At 39.0% G+C, this 23038-nt stretch overlaps 1 protein-coding gene across 1 annotated transcript in view; it reads right to left on the reverse strand.

Moving 5' to 3' along the window:
- The window catches only part of TSHR (thyroid stimulating hormone receptor), a 102143-nt gene that overhangs the window by 6273 nt on the left and 72832 nt on the right, over positions 1-23038 (reverse strand). Inside the window, exon 8 of the mRNA XM_019731093.2 lies at positions 18362-18439. Coding sequence (XP_019586652.2) covers positions 18362-18439 — 78 coding nt within the window. The remainder of the gene's footprint in view (positions 1-18361; positions 18440-23038) is intronic.

Below are 23038 nucleotides of genomic sequence, written 5' to 3' on the forward strand. Positions count from 1 at the left end.
CTGTTAGTTACTAAAGTTACTAGTTAGTTAATTCAAGACTTTCCGTGTGACATTGCTAGTTCTTTTCTCAGTCCCAGAGTGGCCAGGTTACATATCTTGTTCCATCATTTCTAATTGCATTGAATAATGTTTGAATAAGACCATGCATATTTAACCTGATAGCTCTCATTTTATATTTTATCGATTAAAATATTTGATAAATATTCCTTATATTTTTATGCATTTTATAATTTTTCTACAATTCAAAAATTTAATATATAATTTTAAAATTAAAATATTTAATATAATTAGTAGTATCTGACTAGCGAGCAAATTCCAGTATTTGCAACTTCTTCCTCATTACCGTTGTAATTGGATTTAGCTGGGGTTTACTTTTTTTTTTTTTTAGTTTTATTGGGGAATATTGGGGAACAGTGTGTTTCTCCAGAGCCCATCAGTTCCAAGTTGTCCTTCACTCTAGTTGTGGAGGGCACAGCTCAGCTCCAATTCCAGTTGCCATTTTCTATCTTTAGCTGCCAGGGGTGCAGCCCACCATCCCATGTGGGAATTGAACCAGCAACCTTGTTGTTGAGAGCTCGCGCTCCAACCAACTGGGCCATCCGGCCACCACTGGGATTTATATTCTTAGGTTAAAGGCTTCTAGAACTGGCTACTCAATTTTTATAAACATGAAGCTTGTTTATTAACCTCATTCTCACCACAGACTATAATTCTCAGGGAAGGGTGCCACTTTTGCTATTTTGTTTTGTATTCAATTTAAAAATTGTATAATTCAGCATTTCCCAAACTAAACTGGTGGTAAGAATTACCCTTGGCGCTTGTTACTATACTGTTCCTAGGTTAGTTTTAATATTAAGGCTATATTGTGGGAAACTGGCATAAATAAACAACTTTGCAGTTAGTGAGAGAGTTGAGGGATGTTGGAGCCAATCTTAAGCGCAATCATGAAGTAAATGAAGCTGAACTTTGCTCTCCTGCCTCATCTGTCCTTTGACGCATCTTTTCCTCTTTTAGTCCTGCTGTCTTCAGGGTATGGCCATCTTTCTGCCTCCAGTTTTCTGGAAGCAACTTATGTGTCTCTTTATCCAGTGACACTTTCACGTCAGTGTTAGATACACTGATTGTGTGTGTTCATCTGAGTTTGTCCTTCCAAGTAATGGGTTTGCATTTTAATAGATATTTCTTGGGAAAACATGTTAGTAACCATTCCAGTTACTGTGTGACCAAACATCCCAAAACTAAGTGGCATCAAACGGCAACCTTTCATGATAAGTATAGCTTTTGTGGGTCAGGGTGTTGAGCAGGGCCTGGCAAGGATGGCTTGTCTCTGCACTGTGATGTCTGGGGCTCAGCTGGGGACACATGAAGGCTGGGGGCTGGATTATCTGCAGGCTCCTTCACGTGCATGTCTGGTGCCAGGACTGAAACGATGCAAAGCTGAGCTCAGCTGGGACTGATGATGTGGCCTCTCTATGTGGCTTGCGTTTCTCCCGTCATGACAGCCAGGTTCTGAGTGGGAGCATCCTGAGAAGAAGCATCTGGAGAGAGAGCGTTTCAGGAGAGCTGGTAGATTCAAGGGCAGGGGACACAGAACCCACCTCTCAGCAGGCGGAGTATCAGGGAATTTGGTGTCTAATTTAAAAACTGCCATGGTGATGTAATGGTGGGGATATCATTGAGGCAGATATCTGGTGAAAACTGGCAACTCCTGAACTACACCCCAGGTCAACTGAATTATAATCTCTGATGGTGCGGCCCAGGAATCTGCATTATCTAAGAGGCCCTCTACGTAGTTCAGTATCTCATCTCAATTCTCAACATTTTTATGAAGCGGGTGGATACTAAAGTTAAGACAAAGAAACAAGGCATGTTGTGTCTAAGGACTCAGGGAAACAAGGAGGGAGCCATAACTATAACCTGGGTTTAGAGTTCTTAGAATCAGTGTCCTGGAAGCTTTTCTCTACCCCTTATCTACAGAGCTCTGGAGTCTGTGAACTCAGATCCAGGTGCATTAACCCTCCAGGGACTCATTTTGGAATCTGGGAGGGAGGAATTAATTCTATGGTTCGTCTGTGTATCTGCAATGAGCGCACCCCAGCTGGCCTCTAGTTGGGTCCCAATGCAAGCACGGAGAAAGCAGGTATTGAAAAATGTGTCTAAATCTTGTGACAGAAACATCTGTAACATCATGGGTCCTTGGTATATAATATGGGTTCAGTGAATGTTAATTCTCTCCTTGCCTTAATTTGGAGTTTATTGAGCTCACGTAAGAAGCAAGGAACCCAGCAAATGCAGCTCCAGCCCAGGTCTTGACTTGTCTATCCAGTTGCTTATGTGACATCTTCACCTGGATGCCCCACATGTCTCTAACTTAACAGGTCCATCCCCAATTTAGTTTTTTATCTTCTCACCCCCACTTCAATCTGCTCCTCGTCCACTTAATCTAGCAGAAGTCCTGTGGATTTAAATTTTGAAAGACTCCTGAATCTATGTATTTGCATGTCCAATGTAAGCTCTCTCCTTCAAGCTAACTGTCTTCTCTTGCTACAGTAGATTTCTGGTCCACCCTTAATCTCTCCCAATCCATTCTCCACACAGCAGCCAGAACAGTCATAAAATAGGTTGAGTAAGGTCACTGTCCTGCTCAAAACCTTGCAGTGACTCCTCATGTACCATGAGTAACATCTAGTCTGCTTACCGTGCCCTTCAATGCCGACAGAGCTGGCCCTTGCCTTCCTCTCCAGCCTCGTCTCAGGGGCCTCAGGTCACCGACTGCCCGAATTACAATGTATCTGGAGCCATCTTACTCCCCACTGGCATCATCCACTTGATGTAGCTCTAAGTACCCATTAAGCCTACTGCCCCTAAAGTGCTGGTGAAGTGCTGCTCTCTCCTGACGCAGGCTGTTCCACTCATTCTACTTCGGCACTTACGGAGTCCAGTACGTGGAACAATTGTTCTTTTTCCATTTTTTTTTTGATTTAACCTCCCTTGCAGAGATCTGCAGTTTTAATCAGATAGTCTGGATGTTATCAGAAAGGAAGGTAGGAGCTCCTGGATTCTTCCCAATGGATGCAGCACTGCCTCTCTGCTCAAAATATCCCAATGGAATGGTTCTTCCCTCCAAACCTACTCGTTATTTCTTTATTGCCTGAATTGTGTCCACCTCTTCCAGGGCTTGTATCCTCATAGGGTCTCTCTTGCCATCACCAGAAATATTTACAGCAGAATGCAATTGGGCTAAGACCCCCGCATTAGATGTCAGCTGAGCTGTTTATACGTCTACAGTCTCATGTTTCTCATCACTACCACCTTAGTTTAGGTCTGAATTATATTTCACATGAGTTTTATAAAAACTTCCTGGCTGGTCTCCCAGAAATTCCACTAATCCCACCTTCAGATTTAGGACAGAAAGTTCTTTCTAAAAATTGGATCCCATGGTTCCTCCAACATCTACAGATTGAAGTTCAAGCTTCTTAGAAGAGTATCTCCCTTCTCCCCAGTGGGAGTCTCTTTCTGAATCCTGTGTTGTCTTCTTTCTTGATTTTCTCCTTAAATTCACTGGAACACATTTTCTTAGAAAAGCTATATGAGGACTTAGAAAAGCTTTCTGAGTCCTTGCAAGTCTAAGAGTGACTTGTTTTTTCCTACCCTTACTTTACCTGGCTATTAACTTTACATTGTAAGTCACATTTCTTCAGAATTCTCAAGGCTTGATTGAATTCTAACACCCAGTGTTGCTTTGGGAAGAATGAGTGATTTAGGTTGTTGTCTTTTTGTCATTGACTTGTTTCTACTCTCTGATAGGTTTCAAGGCCTTCTCTTTCTTGTCCAGCTTTATTGAGATATAATTACCTTATAACCTATTAAGTTTAAGGTATACAATGTGGTGATTTTGATACATGTGAATATTGTGAAATGATTATATGGCCTTCTCTTTGTCCCTGGTATGAGATTCCATAAAGGTGTGCCTTGTTATGCATCTTTTTTCCATTTATTATCCTGGTCACTAGTGGTGAAGGGGCCTTCACTCTGGAGACCTGTGTTCAACTCTAGGAAAATTTTTGGTATTATTTCCAGAATAACTTAGGCCTTTCATTTTCTTTGTTTCCTCTCTGCAATTCCTAGTAAGTGTGAAAGGAGCCTGAATCCATCTGACATATCTCCATCTTTTCATATAAATTTCTCATGTTATTTTCCTTGAGTCTTCTGGTAGAATTCCTTGACTGTATCTTCTATCTCTTCTATTGAATTTTGAAAAAATAATTAATTATAAAATTTCCCAATGTTATTAAGGTATAACTGACAAATAAAAACTGTATGTGTCCATATATGGTGTACAATGCGATGTTTGATATATGTATGTTGTGAAATGATTACTATAATTGAGCTAATTCACATATTCATCACCTCACATAGATATCATTGTTGTGTGAGGTAAGAACATTTAAGACCTACTCTTTTAGCACATTTCCAGTACATAATATAGTATTATTAACTATAGTCACTGTACTATACTCATACCTTAGATCATCCAAACTTACTGATCCTCTGTAACTGAAACATTACCCCTTGACCAACATCTCCCTATTTTCCCCATCTCCCAGTCCCTGGCAACCACCATTCTATTTTCTGTTACTAAGAGTTCAAGCTTTTCAGTTCCTATGTGTAAGTGACATCACGCAGTATTTGTCTTTTTGTGCCTGGCTTTGAATTTTAATTTAGCTTGATGAGAACTAGGACTCTGCCTGTTCTGTTCATTGCCATATTTTTCGCACCAAGACTGGTGCTTAGAAGACAGAAGGTGCTGAATACCTATGGTTCAGATTCAGAAATACATTTTAAAGAGAGCTTTCTTGTTTTCCTTTTTGGTAGCATATTTGAGGAAGTGTACATATTGTTTAGGAGCATGGCTTTTATTTTATTTATGTTTATTTTAATAATTTTTTTATTTTTCAATTACAGTTGACATTCGATATTATATTAGCCTCAGGTGTACAGCACAGTGGTTAGACACTTATATAACTTATGAAGTGAGGCCAGTACCCACCTGGCCCCATACATAGTTACTACAATATTATTGACTATATTCCCTATGCTGTACTTTACATCCCTTTGACTATTTTGTAACTGCCAATTTGTACTTCTTAATCCCTTCACCTTTTCAAGCAGCCCTGCAACCTCCGTCCCATTAAATTCAGACTATCTGAACTTGAATCCCAGCTTCAGCACTTACTATAAGTCACTTAATCTTTTTGTGCCCCAGTTTCCTTGTCTTGGGTTTGTTGAACAGTAACTGATAGTGTGTTCTCAATAAATATTAGCTATTACCAGTATTGTTACAGTTATAAGGATGAAATTTCTTCTCAGATTTATCTCAGGTCACGAATTGCTTTGGTGAAGGTTCTTTTCTGTTCTCTGTAATGTCTTTGGTTCATCTAGTCTCATTCCTCCCTCCATATCTGTTTACCTTGGTTTAGCTCTTTCATGTCAGAAGCATTCATTGGCTGGTGATCCTCGGTGGCACGTTCCTACTTAAGAGTGAGGCATTGAAAATGTAATTGGGAGCTTGTCCACTGGCAAACTTTGCTTTAGGACAGCTGTGTAGGGAGCTGGCCATCATGCTATTGGTCCCTAAAATGCCAGTGTGGAGGTCTTTTTCATTGTAGAACTTTTCAGTCTAGACTTAAATCTCCAGCCTAGAGGGGGTGTACTTGGCTGCTGGTATTTTGCCTGAATGGGGTAGAGGGTTAACATTTCCAGCAATAGACCTTCAAAAAATCCTTTTGTTTCTAGTCCCATGTCTAACTCTTGCCACATGCCACACCCAGCACCTCTCAATGACATTCCCCTTAGAAGTTCTACAGGACAAGGCAGCTGCCTCTGCCTGTACGTTCCCTGTGGATACTCTAAGTTTCACCTTCCTTCTCCTCTGCCTTTTTCCTCTGAGGATTCTGTAGCTTTCTGTACTATTGATGTGCCCTAACCTGTCCCCTTTGTCCTTGTAGATTTATGTATAGTAAAAATTCATTTTCCATATTTTTAGGGGGATCTCAGGAGACAGAGGAGATAAAAGCTTCTGCTTAATGCATCATCTTTAACTTCCAATCACTACTTCATTTAGCACATAGAACTGTGCAGGAACTTAGAACAAACACTTGTTAAATGCTGAGCAACACTAGACAGTCTCTCAACTCTGGAATCGATGGAGAAAGAGAACCTCAGTCTGAAGAAACCCCAAACTTCAATAAGGCAGGGATCATTTTAAGTTATTTGAAGCTGCATCTTTTCTCATTCATCTAAATTTTTATCTGATCACTTTGAATCCAGAGTTTTCCAATAGTGTACCTTCATTTTTTAGTTAAATTAAAAAAATTTGTTTGTAGAGTGAAAAGGACCTGGAGAGTAGCTATCAGCAGTTAAGGGATCTGAATTCATTTGTGAATGTAGCCATATGGATGGAAACCTACAAGCTGGAAGGGCCTCCCTCTCTCTTACTGACTCTGGCACTTTCCACAAAGAGTTAATTAAGTGATAGGCACTAAATGTGACAAGAATTTGTCTCTAGCAAGTATTTACTCACAAAACAGAATGCAACTGAGTGAAACCTCCCAGACAGTTGGAAGTCTAATTGTTTAGATCATGGGAACCATCTCAGGTTAAGTGTCTAATGAAACTAACAGTACCTGAAACTAACAGGAGAGAGTGAGTCCTTCGGGGTTATATGCAAGGCAAGAATATCACCAAATTTTGTGAAGCCAGGAAATGAAAAAGAGCCAACTGATATTTGATGTTATAGGAAGGAAAATTTTGCCTCAGAAGCAATTATGTACAGTAGCATCTCCACACATTGGAACAATTTCCATTCTGTGTGAGATATTTTGTCACTGATTCTTATTTAAGGTTAATCTTTGATGAATTCAGTTGCAAATTAAATAAGCACTGATTGCCTTGCCAGTCGTTCAGTAGCAATTGCAAGTGTTTTTTATATTTGCTTGCAATGAGTGTGGGTTTTTCTAGAGGTCACTGTGTAGAGGCCAATCCATTATAAATGTAGATGTAAATTGGTAGATGAAATGCAGGTAAGAGCAGAAAGAAAATGTATTTACTGCTTAAAAGCCAGTTTAGTTACTTTATTAATACTGAATTAAAAATAACTTAAGGGCTTAAAAGCTGTAAGTTCAAGACAAAGAGCTCGTTTATTTGTTTACAAGAATTTTAAACCATGATACGTATTTAATCAGTAAGTATGTATTCATTGCTTCCTATGTCTTAGTTACAATTCTAGATGCTAGAGCTATGGCAGTAAACTATTAACATGCAGAAATTCCTGTTCTGCTCATGCTTACATTCTAGTGGGGAGAGAAGGAGAATTTAAAAAAAGTGAAACTCATGGTATGTTAGATGATGACTATGAGTACCATGGGGAAAAGGAAGACAGAGAAGAGGAAAGGAAGAGCCCAGACATGAAGTCACAATTATAGATGAGGGAGGGTGTCAAAGAAGGCCTTACTGAGGAGATAGTTGAGCGAAGGTCTGAAGGAGGTGAGCAAGAGAGCCATGTCAGTGTCTGGGGAAGAGCATTGCAGGCAGATCCCATCCAGTGCAAAGGCCCTGATATGAGGGTGTACCTGGTAGTTTTGAACAAGCAAGAAGGCCAGTGTGGCTGGAACTGAGACAGTGGGGTGGGGGTGGGGGTGGGGTTGTAGGAATCGTGAGAGAAGAAGACAGGGAGGTAATGGGGAACCAGATCGTGTCTGTAGGCAATCAAGAGTACTTTGTCTTTTCATCAGAGTGGGATCAAAAGCCAATCTGACTTGTTTAAAAAGAATCAATCTGGCTATTGTTTTGAAAGGAAACCAAAGAGAACAAAGGGCGGAAACAAGGATAGAGAGGATGGTGCCTTGGACCAAAGTGGTGGCATTGGAGATGCTGAGAATGTTTGGAATTTGTGTAGATTTAAAAGGTAGAGCCAATGGGATTTTCTGATGGATTGGAGATAGGATATGAAAGAAAGAGAGAAGCCAAGAATGACTCCATGATTTGTGGTCTGTAACTAGAAGAAGGGAGTTGCCATTTCCTGAGATGGAAAGGCTGCAAGCAAGGCAGGTTTGGCGGGAATGAGCAGGGTTTCAGTTTCGGACAGATCAAGTTTGAGATGCCTATTAGACATCCAGGTGACATTGTCACGTAGGCAATATGTCATAAGTCTGGAATTCGGATGAGTTGTCTGGATAGGAGATTTCTATTTGGATATCATGGGTATTATGCAAAGCCATAGGAGTGGATGAGATCACCAAGGAAGTGAATGAAGAGAGAGATAAAAAGAAGACCAAAGATGGAGCCTGGGGGCACTCTAACATTAAGAGGTCAGGAAGAAGAAGGAGAACTGGAAAAGGAGACTGGGAAGGAGCAATCAGAGGTAAGGAGGAAAACCAAGAAAGCGTGGTATCTTGGAAGCCAAAAAAAAGAAGATTCTCCAAAGAGATAGGAGTCATCCACTGAGTCAAACAGCTTCTGAGATAAAAAAACTAAGAATTGGCCATTTGATTTAGCAACTGTGGAAGTCACTGGTTCCACAGTTCACTGGCATGAGGGGAGGTGAAAACCTGATTGGGCTGAGCATAACAGAGATTGGGGAAGAGGAATTAGAATTGTAGCCAACTCTTTTATGATGTCTTGTTGCAAAAGGACACAAATAAATAAGTCAGAAGTAAATATGGAGTGGAAGGAATTTTTAAAATTATAATTCTATATATGGCTCTAAAAGATGAAGAATCTCTTTAAGATAAAAGATCACCTGAAAATAGTAACTCTTTAAAGTCATCAAATATTCATTCAGTATCGCTAGAGAGGCAAGGTCGTTGTCTCATTGGAATCAGGATCCAGATAGACCTAGGTTTTGCAGCTGATTGATGTGTATTTTACGTATCTTTTCATCTACAGGTTCAAGAAATACTGTTTCAAGATGGCAGAAACTACAGCATGTTTAAATGCTGATGGAGGATCCTCTGTAAAGAGGAAAATATAGGTATAGGACAGAAAGGTGAGCATTGCTAAAGAAATGCCCTTGAATTGCTGAGTGGGCATGGGTTGCAGGATCTGGTGAAGGGGACAGCCTTCAAAAGTGACTTAAAACATAGGGGAGGAGACAGAGGATGTGGACATAGACGCAGGAAGATGAAGAGATGTGGTGACGGGAATACTCTTCTGATCAATTTCATGCTTGATGAAATGGAAGTCAAGGTGATCAACTGGGTGTGAGAATGAGGGAAAAGGACAAAAAGAATTGAGGAGAAGGGAGCCGTTATGACGTATTCATGCCGCAGAGTGGGAGAGTGAATAGGAAAATGGGATGTTACTGCTGTGTAGCACTTAGGGCCCACTTGTGGCGAATGATTTAAAGTGAAATCACTTGCCATATGCAAAAGTCCAGGTCCATAGCAGGTGGCTTGTTGGATTTAACCAAAGTAGGGTTTTTCTCGGAAAGAAAAAAACCTTATAAGATTATAAGAAAGAGGGGCAAGGTGGTTAGTTGGCTATGGGTATATGTCAGTGTTTATAATGATAGACCATGAATTTAAACTGCTTCAGAAAGCAACGGAGGATATGAGAGAGGTGAGAAATAGTACAATATTACTAATGGATTGTAGATCCTAGTGGGACAAAAGAATGGAAGGAATTAACGTATTAGAGGGAAAGAGATAGAAAGACAGCAGGATGTTTGCGACTGAGATTATGGAGGGTTTGTAGTCAGTAGTAATGACGGGCCTAAAGTATGGTCAAGGAAGTGAAGTTTGGAGGTAGAGTGGAGGGCAAGTTTATTGGAGGAGTGAAGGTAGGTCACAGTACAGGAAAGATGATCTATATGGATATTGAAATCACCAAAAATTATGAGAGGGGTAGTGCTAGAGAAGTCAGTAACAGCAGATCAGTAGCTGAAATCTTCAAGAAATGAGACAAAATTACTTTGGAGTTCATGGATAACCTAAAAAGATATCTGGGTGGTAATGTCTGATGGCATGAGCGTCAAAGTTGAGGAGGGTTTTTAAGGAGGAGGGAGGGATAATGGTCCAAAAGCAACAAAGAGGAGGAAGGAGGTCGTCCAACTCAATGCCATTTCATGTAAACTGTTTATGCTTCTATGATGTAAGTCAGTAATTAACATGTTTCAAAATTATATCTTCTATTTTAAGATATTTCAAAGCTGTCAGTGCCCACAAGTAAATGTCTTTACTTTGCTCACATGAGGATTGAATTGAAACATGAATTTGCAAGTTGCTCATATGTATGACTTAGAAGGAAAGAGGTGTTATTATTGTAACTTTAATGCCAAGACAAACTTGATGACTAGAAAAGTGAAACTATTCTATCCTCGTCTATTATTTTGGGTTGAAATTCATCATTCATCAAATATTGAATGAGTTTTTGTGATGTGAGAGACATTGTGTAAGGGTTACAACAGTGGGAAAAATAGACAAAAATCCCTTCTCCTACTGTATTACCTACCAGCAGAGGGAGACAGAGAGTGGGCAAGTAAGTAAATGTCTAGAATGTCTAGCATGTCGGGTGATAATAAGCATCACGGAGAAAAATAAAGCAGGATGAAGAGTGGTGGCCAGTTTGCAAATTTAAATTGGGAATTCGGGGAAGACTTCAATGAGAAGCTTACATTTAAGCAAAACTTGAAGGAGGTGAAGGAGCAACGCCCCTGGATATCTGGGGGAAGAGTCTTCTAGGTCGAGAGAACAGCTAGTGCACAACCTGTAAGGTGAGAACATGCCTGGGGGGACCTGTTCAGTGTGGTTGGAGTAGAGGAGGAAGGAAGTAGGAGATGGGATCACAGGTACTGGGTTGTGGGTGGGGGACAAATAGCATAAGTCTTTGAAGGCTGTTTGTGAGGACTAACTTTCTTTTGACTAAGATGATAAAGAACTGGATGATTTCAAGTAGAAATTTAATAAAGTGATCTAGCAAAGTTGGAGAATTACAACAGGTGCAAGAAGAGTCATACGTGAAAGGGGTTGATGTGGTGTGTAAGAGGAGACGGTGTTTCTGAGTCAGTGCTGGTTCCACATTTTAACACCACCACTTATGGCCAGGTGACCTGGGGGACTTAGGTGCTATCTCTGCATCTCAATTTTCTCATTTGTTAAGTAGGGATAATAAAGACCAACTACTGAATGGTTAAAAAGGCTCAAGGTGATAGACTATCTGTAAAGAACCTAGCACATAACTAATGCTCAAAAATGGCTGCTGTTAGTAATAAGGTTGTCTAAAGATTCACATGATCATAAATTACCAACCTTTTCTTGAAGTCTTTGTGTACAAACAAAATTGCTTTGTAACTCAGCTATCACTGTTATCCCGTTTTTTTCACCCTCTTGAATTTACATAATTACACTTTTTTTTTTTTACACCCATAGCTTCTATAACCTATGAAATCTCATGGAGTTTCCTGTCTCAGCATAATGGATCTTGCAATGAAAAACGACCTGTAGATTGTAATTCAGTAAGGTCAGAGCTCCTCCACACAGTAGAGAGAGGAAATGATGGCAATTTATTGCAAGTCAGGTGCTGAAACAGACATCTATCCTCCTCAATGTGAAATCCTCTCCCTTCCTCCCCATCCCCTACACACACGCAAAATGACCATCATCATAGTGACAAAAGGATCAGCCTCAATGCTACCGGTGAGAAAGGGTCCACTTTTTTATAAAGAGTGTTTACTTCTTTTAGACTCAGAGCAGAAAGTAATTAACAAAATGGATTGCAGAGACGTGGCAGAGATAGTGTGTCAGAATGGAAACCCTTAGCTACCTTATTTCCTTCCACCTGTTGTAAGAGTAAAACTCCCAGGAGAGTCAGAGAATTTAGTGCTCATCCATATTTACTTGGAAAGAATTGAAAATAGCTTCTTTTGTTTATATTTGTGGGAGATTTATTGAAAAATGTAATCCCAGGTTGATTTAGCTTTCCTATCAGGTAGCCCATTGGCAGCGTCTTTTAGTTCATTGTAGAGTCATGAAAAAAACTTACTAGAGAACAGAGTACACATGATTTTTGCCTCATCTATTTGGCCCCATGTAATCTCATTTCTCTTTCTCATCACACAAATAATTGAGACTTGATATGGGTGAAATCACCAGAAATTATAAGAGGAGTAGTGTTGGAGACGTCAGAATTCTTTGGGGTTCATAGGATGAAATAAAATAATTTAAATAAAAACGTTTAGCACTGAGTCTAGTAGGTACTCACTGAAAAATAGACTTATTTATACTTAAAGTTTGCAAAGAAAAAATTATGCTCCCACTTGTTTTTTCTTCTGAAGATTCATAACTGTGAAGGGTCCTGCTGAAGAGTGGTGCTTAGTTAATAAAACTGTTCAGAATTTATATGGTTTAGAACATTTTGTACACATTGTTTTCCTAGGATTCAGACTCAGAAAATATTCTTTTATGTTCTATCAGTGTTGATCATGGTACGAAGCCCTTACCTAAAACAATTAACTTTAGCAAAACAATGTTATAAGAAACAGTTAATGGATTTGTGAATTATTCTTTTTAGAGATAATTAGTCATCCTAGTTTACTTTTCGGCTTGGCATAGATACGAAAACATTTACTCAGACTGAATTCCCTGATGTCAAAGGCATGATCGTTTGAGGCCGGATGATAGTACTTTTAGTCAATTGAAGAATTGCAAAGGTTTATATGACTTTGAGGATCTTTGCGATAACTCTATCACCTCTCTCCCACCCAGTCAGACCCCTAGTTGGGGAATGCTCTGAAAATTTCTCAGTTTACAAAAGTTACAAAAAGTAACCCTATCATCATAGATTGCTGTGACTTAAAGTATTGATCGTTTTTCTCATATTGGTGGCCGTGGAAGTAAGAGATGCTACTGATCAGTAAATTTGGATTTTGGGGGGAATCATTTATCTTGAGTTGTTGACATAACTTCTCTGGTCTAAAGATTCCCAGGGCTGAAGTCGACCATCCTCCTGTTCTCAGCAAGAAGCCAGCATGCACACAATTCTGGGAAGGTAATTGTTCTCTCTCTTCCAATTCTTCTGTGACCTTCCTTGAAGCTCTCATAGACTCCAGAAAATTGTCACAGGCCCTCTCCTTTGCTGCACTTCTGAGGACCTGGCTGTGTGACTCAGGAAAGACGACCTGCTTTGGTTGCTTCCTCAGCAACTCGGCTCCCTTGGCATGAGTCTGGCTTGGTGCCCAAGTTGGGCACTGCAAAAGGTCTGTTTGTCTGTGCATTCATTTCAGTCTGTGAGCAGAGAGCAGCTTAGCAGACAAACGTCCTCGGTTTTCCAGCCCTAGGAGTTCCCCTTCCTCTCCAAGAGCTGCTCCAAAGGCTCTGCTCAGCAAGCACAGAAAGGAAGACAAGGCACTCCACACGGAGTAGGTCTTTGGGTTCAATTTCCCTCCCCACTGAGGGAGGTCCAGTGCCTGCCAAACAGCCAGTAGGTACAGATGAGCAGTCCCCATGCACTGGCTGGGGTAGAGTATCTAGGACTAATATCAGGGCTGAGGGTGGGCAAAGGCAAAGTGAAGAAGGCATGGGGCTGAGCTGAAGAGGGCCACACACTATAAGGGGTTATGCAGCAATTACCAATATTTCCATGGTGGCCCTTCAGTGGGTCACTTTACCTGCTGAGTCAGGTCACATTCCCCATAACATGATTTCAGCACAATACACATTTTAGACACTCTCCTTTGGCCCAAATTATGTTTTTCTTTCTTTCTTTTTATTTTGTTCTTTGAACACATCCTGTGCTTTCCTGTAGTCTTGCCTTTTGTTCTTTTTCTCATAACTCTATCTCCATCTGTTGCCACTTCTATCCCTCATCTGAAGCCCATCTTAAGTCCCACCTCCTTAAATGAGGCCTTTGCTGGTTACCAGAAATGGTATTTTGATTCTCTAAATATCTCATATGGCTCTTTTTACATTAAACTTATAGTATAGCTATTTATTCACATTTCTCCTGAATTTGATTATAACCTCTTTAAATGCAGAGGCTGTGTTTTATCCTTCTAACTTTCATGGCGTTCAGTAAAATGCCTGTGAATAAGTGAATAAATGAACATCTTGCATGAATTTGTTTCAGATTAGCCATTTCTCCTTAGAAAGGGAAGAAAAAAAGGGGAAAGAGAGGATAAACTGGGATGGGGGAGGGTTGGTAGTTAGGACAAAAACTGATTTTATTTAGGCCAAAAATTTTATCCAGGATCACCACTCACTAATAAAAAGACAACCCAATTTAAAAAGTGGGTAAGATATTTGAACAGACACTTGACAAAAGAAAATATTTAAGTGGCTAATAAGTACACGGAAAGATACTCATCATGATTCATAATGAGGGTAACACAAAGTAAAGTTATTCTACATTCATTAGAATGGCTAGAATAAAAAAGGTTGACAATACAATGGGTTGATTGGTACGAAACTATCATATCTCACTAGTACAAATAGAAAATGGGACAACTATTTTAGAAAACAGTTTGTCCGTATTTCCTATAAAGTTAATTGTACATTTATCCTGTGATCTGACAGTTTCACTCCTAGATTTTTACACTAGAAAAATAATAAGATATGTTGTTGTCTATGGAAGGGTGGTGAGTGAGAAAACTTTCTGGGTGATGAAAATATTCTAAGCCTTGGCTGGGGTAGGGTAATATAGTTTTGCTAAAACTCATCAACTGTACACTTGAGAACTGTACATGTTATTGTGTGTACTTGTAAATTACGTATGCCTCAACAAAAAAATAATTTTGCTTAGGATCAACCTAAAAATACGAGTATTCAACATCCCTGTGGACTTTTGTCATTCCCAAAAGAACCCTGCCACAATTTTTCAGCCATCTAATAATATGAACTTGTGAAGATTATTATGAGTTAAAAAGAAAAAATATAAGAGGCTTATTTTTCTGTAAACTAAGATGGCGTTGCCATCACCCTTAGATCTTCAAATGATTAATTTGATCAACTAATAGCAACAAAAGTGAATTTTGAAGTTTATTTTTATTCATACATGTAGTGTGAACTCAAGGATATTATTGCAAAGATTTCTTCTTCTTAGGAGATACTTACAACAGTAAAGGAGACTATTGTAATATAGTCATTTTCAACAGTAAGTTAAATGCTTGTTAGTGTGGGTTATGTTTAGAGAACTCTGGTTATTATGGAAGGCATTGCATTTCAGTGTGTTCTTTCCATTGAGATTATAAACAACAAGAGCTTGTCTTTCAAAATAAGATTAAAAGAAAACTAGATAATAAAAAATGGAAAGTATAAAAATAGAAAATGAGGTCGTATATCTTGATTAAAAAAATCAGTAAGTAAAAAATGTTATTAAGTTGAAAAGGCTTTTTTAAAAAATAGCAAAAATTGGAGACTAGATCTCACTGTAGAAGTTGTACCTGTTTTAAATTAGATTCTTTTTTGAGAAATTACCTTGAAAAAAGGTGATAAATTAAGTAAGCAAGTGTCACGGTTTTTATCAACTGTTAGAGATGAATGTATTCTTTCATAAACACCTTAATAAGGCAGAAATACATACGCCAGCCAATTCTTTTCTTTAGATGGAGTTTAAGATTTTCCAAGTTTGACTTTTACATCAAATCAGAACCAAATCATGGTTATTTGAAATTCAGTTACAATTTATCAACTATTTATTGAGTACTTGCTGTCTTCTCTTTTGAAATAAGGGAATTACAAAAATTATAAGACATAGTCCATTTTCTCTAGGATCTTGAAAACTAGTTATGGGAAGAAGATATGTGGGAAATAAAGTAATGAAGATTTTGACAAAAGTTCAAGACAGGAATTAAAGTGACATCACAAGGCCATGCATAATTAGTTAACAAATTCATTTTAAGACAAAAACTGTGCTGGGAATTTGAACGATACTGGATGCTTTTTTGTTCATTTCTTACTTTCTTCCTACTGGCATCCCAAATGCTGCCATCCCATTGTCCTCTCTTTCTTATGCTTTGTGGCTTTCTTTTTAAATATCATTTTTATGAAAATAATGCATGGACCTATTTTTTAAAAAGCAAATTGCAAGCTTGATAGTGCACACATCAGGCCCCTGTGAAGCCCCTCCCTGCAGTACTTCCGGAATCCCCATAAACAACCATTTTCAACTTTTGCCATTTTTCCCATAATTAAACATTTCTTGATTTATTTGTTTTTGATTCACCCACTGACTCCCTACTATGGAAGATGAGGATTTAGCTCTCTTCCATCACCCCCCGTCCCCAACACACATCCCCCCTCCTGACACTTCCCTCTACTTTCCTGAAATAGTTTTAGAACATATTTGGTTAAACCCATATTCAGTATTTGGTTATTACAGTTCAGCATATTGTGACTCATTTCCTCTCTTGTGTGACTTTTTTTGTTTCTTCATGAGATGTCTGGCTCTCTTATTAAAAGAACTTGGTGGACCTCTTGCTAAGTCTTAACCATGTGCTCTAAAGTTCTGTAGAACACTTTTTTAAACCAGTTTTTCATACAGTCAACCCTGTCAGATAATCTATCAATCCTTTTTTATTTCTAGAACTTTCCCTTGGAGCCCTCCATCCTTTAGCTCTGATGTCTTAGTTGCAAGATTTCTAGGACCTCCCTTTTTGGTCATCCTGGGAATTCCATCTGTTTCTTTCCTGTGTTGATTGCTTCTTGCAATTGATTTCAGTTTTGGTTGAAATAGCTAGCTGTCTTAATTGAAAAAAATTACCTCATAAAGATAGATGATTCCAAATGGAATAGGGCAGGCTTGGCTATACTTACTAAATTAAGATTCTCATCTTTCAATCCACTTCAGTAATTAAATACATGTTTTTATTGAAATTCATATTCTTAGATTTCAATCAGTTGTTTTTGCAAACTAATCTGAAGGTGTTTCATTTTCATGTTTTATACACATGGATTTTAAACCCATTTCAACTCTTGATTTGAACAATTTAAAAACAAGTTAAAATTTAATTTCTGACTTTAACGGAACAATTTTTATAAGTGACATTCACCATTTTCATCAAGAAAATCATATAACATGGAAATGTTCCCAAATATTTGTTTCTAAAGGCTCTTTCCAAATAATAAATTTCTTTAGAAAAGCAACAACTTTCCTCATGCATTGGTGAAGTATCAGCTTTATCTTGAAAGAACAGTTAAAAATGTCTTTTAAAAGTATATTTCAGGTTAAAAAAATTCTCAGAAAAGTTCAACACATCTTTTTACTTGTCTTCTTTGTAAAAAGAAAAATGCATAATAACTTTTAAGTACTTTGCCCCGAGTTAACAACAAACCCCCGTATGGTACAGTAGATTTTCAGGGTCACTTGATGCACTTACTCATATATGGCACCTATGTATTAAGAGACTAAGGCCACAAAGCCACTTAGGTGGGTGCATTCAATTAAAAATGAAGTAAAATCATTAAAAGTGAAAGAGCAAGGATAAGTTCTTGAGACTGTGGATCACCCACTCTTTCCTTGGGATGAATCCATTCCCTACCTGACACATGAGGAATAGTGGTCAGCAGTATATAAAATATCAGTAAAACTTAATTTGTTAATTATTTTTAAAAAACATACATATGCATAGCGCTTCTAATATTTTTTTGCCTGTGCTGGATTGTCTTGTTCTTCTCCTGAGGTGCAATGTTCCATTTTGGCAAGGGCTTGACTAGATGCTCAGTGATGAGATTCTAAACTAAGACAAAACCAAAGGGACGGAGAAGACAGCACTGATCAAAAAGCTTGAGGGAGACAGACTTGATAGAACTTGCTCACCAATTGGACATGGAAATGTAAATCAGAGGAAATGCACAAATAGGTACTTTTTTCCATGCTGTTTTTAAAAATGTTTACATGCCATTTCCCCTGATGACGAGTTCTTTCAGATATGAATCAAACTATCATTTATACCATTCCTTCTTTGTGCCAGGCATTGTGCAGTGCACATACACATTTTCTGTGTAATCTAGAGTGCCTTCATCCTATTTGTAGACCTCATGTCTCAGAATTATGCAAACAGCAGCCATTCAAAATGTCTGATTTGTTCCATGAGAGGGCCTCCATGAATGTCCACCATGAATGGCTGTCTGATCAGACATCAGGGTGGCATGATGGGACATGGAGCCTTCGGGCATGAGTCTCAAAGAACAAGCACTTTCTTGCAAGCAGTAGCCTATACAGCTGGGCAGAAAAGTACTAGCAGAAGTCTTTATCTAAGACAACAATATTCCCTACCCACGAATATCTGCTGTTCCTCTTAATGCCCTCCTCCCTTCCAGAAAAAGAAAAGAGAAAAAGACTGAAATATTCTTTGGTATGTCTTACTCACAGCAAGGTTGGTCCATTGTATACTCCTCCAAATGCATCTTTGTCAATAACTGTCAGGTATTTATTCTTGTTCAGATAACTAGAGAGAGAGAGAGAGAGAGAGAGAGAGAGAGAGAGAGAGAGAGAGAATGGATTAGGTGAGGTTAAGCAAATGAACACAAATACCAAAATAAAATGTGAGCATAGTTTCCCATAGCTATTAGTTGGTTTTTAAGAATTTGGAAATTTAAGAATTAGCTTCTTCCGGTTTGAGCACTGAAAACATTCTAGGTTTCAATTATGCAAATTTATGCATGTTAATTATGGTAGAAGTCTTTGAAAGTGAGCATGTTTATGATGTAGTTTGCATATCTAATTTTACAAAAGTTGCCTAATTCCCTATGTACCTGGCCAGTGGTAATTGTGTTTGTCAGTCCTCTTCAAGACCAACTGATTTAATTTTGTTTTCTCTATATTGATCAGTATTCCCATTTACTCTTGAAGACTGGGCTTCAATCAGGAACAGAATGAAGGTGGTGAAGGTGGTGAGGGGTGATGGACTGTCAGAAATTCAGACCTTTTCTTTGGGACAGAGTTGCCATATTTAGCAAATAAAAATACAACCTAGATAAATAGTGAATATTTTTTAGTATAAGTATTCCCCATGCAATTTTTGAAAAACTTATACTAAAAGTTATTCATTGTATATCTGAAATTCAAATTTATTTATTTATCTATCTATTTATTTATTTATTTATTTTAAATAATGGCTTATTTTATTTTGGTTGTTGGCCACATGAGGAGTGCAAACAGCTGGAGGGTAAGTGGTGTGTACTCTACCACACACAACTGAAGAAATGTGCTTTCTATTTGTTTCCTTCTTTCCTTTGTGAAATTCAGATTTAATTGGGTGGCCTGCATTTTCTCTCACAATCTTATTTGGTGGAAGGCAGGTTATGTAGATAAGATTACAGAGTGTACCTTTCATGGAAGGAGTTTGATGGTCACGTTGATCTTTCCCTTTTGAAAATATATTGGGCATTTAAGGGTAAAATATTTTTGAAGCAATTAAGTCACAAAGTGATTCTGAAACATAAAATTACCTCCCAATGGATAAAAGCTTCCCAGGATTTTGAAACTGGCTTCGTCCCCCCTATCCCCCCAACACCTCCAGCTTTTTTAGAGAACAAACTTGTCTAAAAAGAAGCATAGCACATGTATATCCTTGTTATATGTGATCTCAGTTTACATGTTTAGATTAACTCACCACATAGCCTACTCAATTGAAAAATTAGTGAATGGTCACCTGCTGACGCAAAATGGATATAGCGAAGACCCTTAGGAGGTCTGCTTAGATATGGGTAATGCTTCCATCCTTCTATTTATGGTGTTTGCTCTTCATGATGGAAAAGTCTCAAGGATGATGGTTCATAATAGCAGTGTGACATGAAGACTTTCAGTCAGAATGATTCCTTTTTCAGAGCCCTCCTCCCTTTCTCTGAATCAGAGTTGAGGAGAGGGAAGGTGGCTTCGATGGTGGTTGACTTGAGGGGAAGCAGCCTCTGTTGCTGTTGAGGGCAAAGGCAGGAGCCGTGCTGCTGTGAGATTCCTGCCCTCAGCCTCTCCTGGTCCAGCAGCTCTTCTGTGGAGGATGGAACTTACTTAGAAGAAGAGATGGCAGCGTCAGAGCCAAAGATGGATCTTTACTGGCGCATTTGGAGGAACAAGAGTTTTAACATCCACCAATGAATTCTCCCTCTTCTGGGCAGGATGAGGGATTAACCAAGTGACAAGTAAGTACTTCAACTCCACACAGTGAGGTCTCATAAATTGGTATAGAGTTTGTGATTCTTTCCATTTTTTCTCAAACTGAGGTTGAGAACATCCTAATGCCATCAGTTTTCCTAAGCATGGCTTTTATTTCTTTTATGGCATTATCACAATATACAATTATCTTGTTTTTTTTTTTAATCTGATTACTTGTTCATCATCTGTCTCTCCAGCCAGAATATAAGCTCTCTCTCTCATTCATTGCTGTGCTATGAGTGCCGAGTTCAATGCCTGTTAAACTATTTGTTGAATGAATGTATAAATGAGTGAATGAAAAAAAAAAAAAATCAACGCACCTGTCTTCCAAAATAGTGAGGTGGGTGATGCTAAACTCTTAGGGTGACACATGTGAAAAATAGTGGAAAAGGAAAGACTAGAAGACTAGCATATGCTGTAATGGTCAACTGACTTTCTTGATGGCCGTGACAGGACAGCTGGTTTACAAATGCCACAAGGGTATGGCCCAGACTCAGCCTCTTTGGCAGTGACTGGACACCAAGCTTCTAGGGCATTGTTACGTCTGAAATGGAGGGGGCCAGTTAATGTCATATATGCTAGGCCCCACTGAGGTGCTACAGTAGCCAATCTGTGTCTTCTGGATGAAGGGCTATCACCTACGGCTCTCAATCACAGGTTTCATTTGCTCACTGTTTGATTTTTCCTTCAACCCACTGTGTCCACGGAGTTCCTTTGGTCAGTGATAGCTGGAGCAGGCAAGAGGCACCTTGGAGAAAACAACAACGGGAGAGAAGACCGGGAACAGCATGATTTCATAAAAGACAACTAAGCTCAGCACGATAGCCATGCTGGCTTGTGTCTCTTTTTGTATTCTTTGGACCATGCCGCTCACAGATCACATTCTGTTCCCAGACTGCTGAGAATCAAGTAATGCCTGATGAGTTCATCTCAGTTTGTCCTCATCTCCAACTGCTGCGAGTGAAAATAGGCTTGGTCTAATCATTAGAAATTATTGTAGAACTAAATAATTGCTTGTCCAATTCTGCAGTGTTTTCATCTGATATTCAGTACGCCCCCAAGGATAAGGAGGCTGGTTGATAAGTATTGCAGTTTACCAGAAACACTGCAGAAGATTTCAAACTGGAAAAGCCAGCCAGAGTCCAGGAGGGGAGAAAGAGGATGGAGGGTGCAGCCAACTTGAACGGAGATGAACTGAGTCTTGAGGGAGCCTGCATTCTCTGAAACCAACAGGGTTGTTTGGGCACTTTACCTCTTAGAGATAATTAGGTGCTTAAAAATGAAACTGTCACTGCTTCAGTAGTGTGGAGGGCTGCACTATTTCGCTTTTAACCTGGGTTCAGATTGCTGCTACTACCTTCCAACTGAATCTAATGGGGTGGAATGCAGAAACACATCTGCAGAAGCTTTAATAGCCAGGAAGAAAGTGCTTCCATCAGCAGCCCCATTTATCACTAATGTTTATTCGGAATGCTAGTCTAGTTAACTGATTCTTTGACCATGACTTATCCTGATTCTTCTAGAATCCACTTTCTGTAAACCAGCTTGGATAAATCAATCACAAATCTTGGTAGGTTATATGGGTAACTACTCCAGACAACAATTATTTTATAAGGGTGTGTGATCATTTAAAGTATCTATTGCAAGGACAAGGTGAACATAAATGAACTTACAATAGAGTAGAACGTCTTGGAGTCAGAGCGGACAAGAAAGACTTCTTGAAATTTATGATTTCTAAATACAAATACTGGGAAAGGAGAGTAATGGGGTAGTACCTTTAAAAGTAATATGGACCCTCCTACAGGTGTGTTTTCAACACTGTTTCATTGTTTGGATGACTTACACCTCTTCAAGAATTTCTTGGAAGAAATGAAGATCTTCCTAGAAAAGATGTGCCAGATTTTTCATATGTGGGAGACTGAGGGCTGTTAAGAAACGCTGCCCTCCTTTAAGTGCTGTGTATCTCACAGTTAAGGAAAAACATTGTGGTCAGGGAAATGAAGACGATCTGGAATGCCCTGGGGAAGAATATTCAATTGAAGAACTCAGTATTATAGTTACAATATTTTGGTTCACATCTCCACTGGACTCACTCTTGGCACATAGAAGCCATTCAATAAAAACATGCTGAATGAGTAAATGAAAGTCCAGTTGCTGGGTAACTCCTAGCTAGAAGCACCCTCTATGTTATGTTTGCATGAGGAAGTGACCTATGTCAGAGGAAGGAGTATGACTGTGGCAAGGAAAGTTGTGGTGGCAGCTGAGCGTTGCTCTCTGGGGAGTTTTAGGATACATTTTAGCTCTAAGATGGCATTTTGGTCTGTATCTCCATAATCCCTTTAGGGACATGTGCGCTGTCACTTGTTCATGTTGTGAGACTCTCATGAGAACACTTCTGTGGGGAACCGTGTTTCTCTCGCATAGCGTTCATTATTTGGAACATTAAAGGGAACGCTTGCCCAGCCCTCACTGCTCTATGGAAATACTTTTGGTAACAGAAATCAGGACACCTGTCCGTAAACAGTCACAGGTGAGAAAATGCTCAAGGTTTCAATAAGCAGAGGTAAAAGCCAGCCTTGGAGCATATCCTACAAGCTGTTTAAATACTTATCCTGTGAGAAATAATAGCTTGCTTAAGCCTATAATCTTCCCTATCGTCATCTTTTCCCAGTGCTCCAAGCTGCAGTGTTTTGCTTCTACTCAGCTAGTATGTGATGCTAATTAGCACATGAGTTGTGTTGACTTCTCTGTTCATAATGATTAGTGTTTTGGTACATTCTTAGCAATCAAGATGGTATTTCTTTCCCTTACCCAAATGTTTACTGTTAGATAGTAGCTAGTTACTAGAGTTTGAGAATAGAAAGTACAATACAGAGAATTAATCATTTCTGAG

This window comes from Rhinolophus sinicus, linkage group LG03 (genome assembly GCF_036562045.2).
Source record: "Rhinolophus sinicus isolate RSC01 linkage group LG03, ASM3656204v1, whole genome shotgun sequence".
NCBI lineage: Eukaryota > Metazoa > Chordata > Mammalia > Chiroptera > Rhinolophidae > Rhinolophus > Rhinolophus sinicus.